Source organism: Uranotaenia lowii, unplaced genomic scaffold, assembly GCF_029784155.1.
Source record: "Uranotaenia lowii strain MFRU-FL unplaced genomic scaffold, ASM2978415v1 HiC_scaffold_331, whole genome shotgun sequence".
Classification (NCBI taxonomy): Eukaryota; Metazoa; Arthropoda; class Insecta; order Diptera; family Culicidae; genus Uranotaenia; species Uranotaenia lowii.
In genome coordinates this window covers 31,216-37,578 of record NW_026598236.1, presented here as the reverse complement: position 1 = coordinate 37,578, position 6,363 = coordinate 31,216, and the positions used below count along the sequence as shown (strand labels likewise).

Genomic DNA, 6,363 nt, shown 5'->3' with positions numbered 1-6,363 from the left:
AGAAAGAAACAAGACTTTAAGGATACATTTTGACAGACAGATCTACATGACAAAAAAAGGAAATCTAAGGGCCGTACAATGCTTATTAAGATGAATATAATTAAATGCCTTACTAGCTAAAAAAACGAAGAACCTAGATGCGAAATAAGTTATAAAGCCCTTAATCATTAATCTTTTATAATTTAAATTCTGATATTTTGGTCATCAATCTGAAATCACTTTTTAAATAATTTATTTTGAATCCGTTTCATGAATCTGAATAAAAAAAATCGAATAATGAATCTAATTCTGATTTTCCAATACTTTATCAACATTTTGCAGCTTGAAATGTTTGAATTCAGCATAAGAACTTCGAATCTGAATATGAAACAAAAACTCAAAAATATTTTCAAAACTTTTTTCATATTCTTAAAAGTAATGTCCTTATATTGAAAATACATATAAGTTACAAACACTATAAATAAAATGTTGAATAAAATGCAAAATCAAATTTGAACAAGCAAAAAACAAGCTTACTACTTATTTCTTATGATAATTCGAACTGCAAATCACCAGAATCAGCCTCTAAAAATAATTCAATCTTATTTAAAACTTAATACTTATTCAGAGCTGAATTTCTGTCAACAAGTGAGAAAATTTTAAGAATTTGAATTTGAACTCTCAACTTGGGACTAGTTCTGGAGGTTTTGGCATCAGTTTTGAATCAAGATTGTAACTCTTGAATAACCTTACTCAATCTTAGAAATTTGATTAAAAAATTTAAATTTTAAATATAGAGTAGAAAACCTTACTTGCTTTTCCTGGACTCTCATAGGAGGGAACACCCCGACCCTCCATTACTAAGGCCTTGCATTGATCTAGTTTTAATCTTTTATAGCAGGGGTGAGCAACCTTTTGACCCAACGGGCCAATTTAAATTTGAAACCATGTCGGAGGGCCGCACTCAATATTTTTTTTTTGAGATATTTATCAGAACTTCACATCATTTTTCATAACTACAAATTTTTGGCGAAAACAAATCTGAACAAGAAAAGATAAAACGAATTCACGTGTTCAAAAACAGAAATTCAACACGGCTTTTTAAATACCGGTATTGAAAAGGTACCTCACTAAATCTTCGTCATTTTTAAATTCTCTCAATTTTTTAATAATACATCTTGGCGAACATTCGTTTTTACAACATTCTTGTTTAAACCGATGATACTATTCGTCATCACTTCCATTTAAAATCTTTTGGAGCTTACCGCAGTGATAACTAAGAAAGTGATGAATATATTTTTTAAGAGATCACAGTCTTCTTAGCGTTGGACGTTTAACCGCTATTTGACTTTCTGTGATTTTTTCCTATCATTAAAACTTATTCTCAAAGCCTAGATTTTTTTCCTACAAACGTGGAAAACCTTTTTTGTTTAAGTTGAAGTTCTGTATTGGAACATTGTAAAGAGACTACATACACGTTTACTGCAGGATCGTTAGATCATTGCATTCAGATGTTGTGCAAGGTTGTCGAAATCACAGAAAAATATTCAATTTCACGTATGTAGGGATGAGATGAAGAATATACAGAAAATAAATCAAATTTAATTAGGAATAAAATAAAATAATAGTTGTATTCGGCAACACTGTAGATGAATAAAATAAAATAAATTTCTATGAGAACATTTGCTATTTTGGCAGCACTTGACAAACAAACAAAACAAAGTCAGTCATTGATCTATTCTTGCGAACGACAGACGTGTTTAGGTGAATCTCTGAATTGAGATTCGTAAAATCACGACAACGTATTTTTAAGCAACTATCTTCAAAACTACATGCTTGATTTTAAAATTTTTATCCACATTTTTATCATTTCTAATCTTATTAAGATATTATTGTGATAGGATTTATAAAGCTATATTTTGACTCTGGTAATGTGTGTTCACGCACCTGTGAACGTCCGGGGTGCCGTGGTCCAGCCGAGCTAACACTTCACAACTCGCGCGTGATATCGTCACTATTAAAAGGTCAACGACCTACACCCAAAATAATCTGCACGTAGTGGCTACGTGAAAAACTAAATAATTTTTATCCAATTGATTTTCACGTAGATGCTACGAAATCAATATGTAAACGCGTCTCTATAAGAATTGGTGCTTCATGGGAATCACCTACATTTTACGTGATTTTTTTGTGAGTTCAACGAGGCTTGTTTATGAAAGCCACGGGGAATGTTTTTAATATCGAAATGAAAATAAGGGGGTTTTTTACTTCTTACTTTTGTTATTTTTCATTAGATTAAAAAAAAAATATTTTTTTGTGAATAAACTTTATTTTCACAATCTTTGCACAACATATTTATCACTAACACTACACTTATTAAATATTAAAAAAAAAACACTTTTATTTTTGTACATCCAGAATCACAGCTTTCTTTTAGGAATCCTGTAAAAATTTAAAAGTATTCATTAATAACAAATGTTTTTTTTGAATAAAACATATTTTACCTTGTCGTGAATAGTGTTCCGTTGAACATCTTATTCGGATAGTCCCACCAATGAAGCCATTGAAGTCCAGAGCCATTGCTATCAGAAAAATTAAAAAAAAAAAAACGAAAATCAGCTGATTACAATTAACCATAATCACTTACCAAAATGACAAATCCACAACAGATTAAATCCTCCTTGCTAACATGTTTCGCTGATGACAAAAGACGCACCGGCTTCAAAAAATTTCACAACAGCAAACAATGACGGACCTCGATTTCATTTTCCAATTTGAATGTACCACCAAATGCTGGAGGAAAATGCACAAAATGGATTTGAAATCATCCACTTAGACTTTACGTGAAATTCACGAGTCAGTTATGTGGAAGTAAAGTAGTTACTACCGGGGCGTTCTGGATACACTGTGGTTACTACAAGTTCACGTAGAATCGATATAATGCATCAAAATCTTAGTTTACGTGAAAAATCCCGTAGAAATAATTTCTAAATTCTTTTGGGTGTAAGAAACGCTTTGTTCACTAGCAATAAGAACAACTTTATTTGTCGGAATCACAACGCGGTTTATTTTAAAGAGTACTACACTCGACTACGGTTTATCGGACACTATCTTTTATTCTGCTGCTTCTAGTAATAGAACCTAGCTTGAGTAGAGGTAGTGTTCGGAAAGGCCTTTTTTTCACTCTCTAGGTACTCTCTGATAAGAGATGTACTGAAACTACTAATTGAATAGGAGATATTATGGGTTGCAATAACCATCAGGGTGGTACTTAGATTTGGGCATCAACATGCGCCGGCCGCCTTGAAATTTATCAGATTTCAACAAGAAGACCCTATTCTCTCTAACATTCTTAACTCTATTCTAGCTATTATGAACCTCTACTTATTCTACTTCTGTACCTTGTTCACAACACTCGATATGAATATACATTCGGGATTTTTGCCGTTTGTTTTCGATGGAGTTTCTGCCGTGAAGTTGGATATTGTGGCAAAATATTCGATCTGCTTCTGCTGTAGTTTGTCCGGGTTACGCCTAACCACCGGGGAACTGCTATCCGTACACTGGATTTTTGGATGCTGCTTGTGTAGGAGTACCGTGCCAAATTCGTCGATCGCTTCGGGATTCATTGGTCCGGACTACGCCTACCCACCGAGACCTGGGATTCGTGGACTGTATAGCTGGCTGCTGGCTGCTGGCTTCGATGTGGATGCTGTAGTGGTGGGAATCGCTCGTTCTGGGGACCAATTCGATGCTTCAGGTACCTCGTCTCGTCTCGTCTTGCATTGCCGGAGTCCGGCAGGAACCATCATTCGCCGCTTAAAATGAGAGGGTGTTTTTTTACATTGAAATGGTGAACGTTACAACAACTTGCCTGGAGCGGAGGCCATGGGCCCATGGCCTCCGCGACCGCCCCTACGGCGATGACGCCGTCCTCATTCCATGGAAGTGGGCTGCTTGGTGGACACGGCTTGCTCGACCGTGAACTATCTGCCTTGTAGTTGGATGAAGTGGTTCTCAAGCTGGCCATGCTAAGAAACTGCTTCAGTCGCGCATGGAGGTAGATCAGTCCTCCTTGCTGGGCATCATTTGGTTTATATCAAGCTGCTCACTCCTCGAAAATAAATTTATTAAATTGCGCAAAGGGCTAATGGAAAATACGTTGCTGGTTGTTGATAATTTTGACAGACACGACTAGACGACATGCACATTCCAAGACATCTTCATGCGTATTCTTTCACCGGAGGGAAAGCCTTGTAGAGGATATATCGAGCAGACGGGGGACCTTCTGGGACGCTGACCCGGCCACGCCGGGCCTCGACGACGATCAATGCTGGAGGATAAACATTCTTCTTACTTTTTGGAAGTTCATTATAAAAAAATACTTAACTGGAACGCGGGAGCCCAGAGACTCCCGCAGGTGCGGTTGCACCTTCGTTGGGGGAGTTTAGTTCTCCCCATCGGCTTTCTGGAAGTTGTCCAGAATCGGTAAAACGCAGATCTTTGATATTGACCTTCCGTAGGTCCCTTCCTGCGTCCGTACGTTGACCACTCGAATGTTGCCATCGGACCCATGGAAAACCTCAGTGACACGCGCTAGGGGCCACTTCAAAGACGGTAACCTCTCGTCCATCAGCAGCACCATGCTGCCCACCGAAATGTTGTTTCGCTTTCGAGTCCATCTCGTTCTGTTGTGGAGGTCGGACAGGTACAATTTCGACCACTTCTTCCATATAACCTGAGCATATTTTGTGGCCCTTTGCCACATGGTGAGATGGTTTTCTGGCGTATCAGTTAGATCAGGTTCATCGAGGGCAGTTAATGCACGTTGAATTAAGAAGTGGCCAGGGGTGAGAGCTTCAAAATCATCTGGGTCATCGCTCAACGAGGTTAGGGGACGTGAGTTTAACACCGCTTCTATTTGGGCTAGCGTAGTGGTCATTTCGTCGTACTGGAGCACTTTCAAGGCAACAGTTCGTTTAAAAGCAGTCTTGAAAGATTTCACCGCGGCCTCCCAGAGCCCACCAAAGTTGGGAGATCGAGCGGGAATGAATTTGAAATTGATCCCTTCCTTGCAGGTTTCGAATATCACTCCGGTTTGAAATTGTTGGCTTCGGAGTAGTCGTTGAAGTTCTGCTATTTCACGTCTGGCCCCGACAAAATTCCTTCCGTTGTCGCTCATAATCAGGATTGGTTTACCACGTCGACCAATGAACCTTTTCAAGGCTCCAAGAAACGCTCCAGTGGTAAGATCCGCGACCAGCTCCAGATGGACAGCTTTGCAAACGAGGCACACAAAAACCGACACAAAGCATTTCATGGGGGAACTTCGACGATGAGGATAGGTGATCAAGAAAGGGCCACAATAGTCTACGCCCACTTTCTGAAACGGAGGTGCAGGGTTCACTCGATCGGGTGGCAAATCTGCCATCAGTTGTTCCATCACCTTAGGCTTGACTCGGAAGCACTGAACGCAACTATGGATGGTTTTTCGGGCTAACCCACGAAGACTTGTAACCCAATACTTCCCGCGGACACTGGCAATCAGGAGTTGATGCCCAGCGTGATACAGGAACTCGTGGTAGTGCTGGACGCTCATGATCGAAAGGGGATGATGGTGATCGAGGATGATGGGATGCTTGCGATTTTCAGAAACTGGTGCGTTAGCTAACCGGCCGCCGACACGTATTATTCCATCGACTAAATGAGGATTCAAACTGGCAATTCTGGAGGTGCTTCTCACCTCTTGGGAATGAGACAGATCCTTGAGTTCTTGGCCAAAACTTTCAGCTTGAGACAGTTTGACCAAAACTTTTGTAGCCTCCAGGAATTCTTCAAAGGAAATGTTACCGATTTTTCTCGTATTCTGCTTTTTAGCGTTGTGACAATATCGTTGCATCCATGCCACCAAGCGGACCGTTTGCGTAAAGGTGGAAAGTCGAGAAAATATTTCGTTCGGAGCAGTAACTTCAATGGGCAACACCACAGACGATTTTTCCTCCAACGTATCTTTGTCGAATTGATCGGGCGAAAACTCTGTCTCAACTGGCCAGGTGCTTCGATTTTGCTTCAACCAAATGGGGCCTTCAAACCACAACATTTGGTATTGCAGTTGGACAGGTGTCATTCCTCGGGATATTATATCAGCAGGATTTTCCGTACCCGGAATGTGATTCCATACTCCTTTCTTGGTCAGATGTTGGATCTCGGAGACTCTATTCGCCACGAATGCTTGCCATCGCGACGGAACTGATGCTAGCCAACATTTGACGATTGTAGAATCAGTCCATAAATAGCTTCTAACGTCCATGGCCGTACTTTTGCAGAATTTTTCGTAGAGATGGCTTAGGAGGAGTGCTGACGAAAGTTCTTGCCTAGGGATTG

General features: G+C 39.8%; 1 protein-coding gene across 1 annotated transcript; it reads right to left on the bottom strand.

Moving 5' to 3' along the window:
* Positions 1–3,896: 3,896 nt before the first annotated feature.
* On the bottom strand, positions 3,897–6,131 carry LOC129759940 (uncharacterized). The gene is made up of 2 exons (XM_055757515.1): positions 4,365–6,131; positions 3,897–4,312 (listed from the first exon to the last, which is right to left on the bottom strand). Exon 1 carries the CDS (start codon positions 6,104–6,106, stop codon positions 4,427–4,429), a length of 1,680 nt encoding a protein of 559 aa, XP_055613490.1. The 5' UTR covers positions 6,107–6,131; the 3' UTR covers positions 3,897–4,312; positions 4,365–4,426.
* Positions 6,132–6,363: the final 232 nt, after the last annotated feature.

Bases quoted from the DNA above. Each gene is read 5' to 3' on its own strand.
- LOC129759940 (XM_055757515.1), bottom strand. From the start codon at position 6,106: ATGACACCTGTCCAACTGCAATACCAAATGTTGTGGTTTGAAGGCCCC.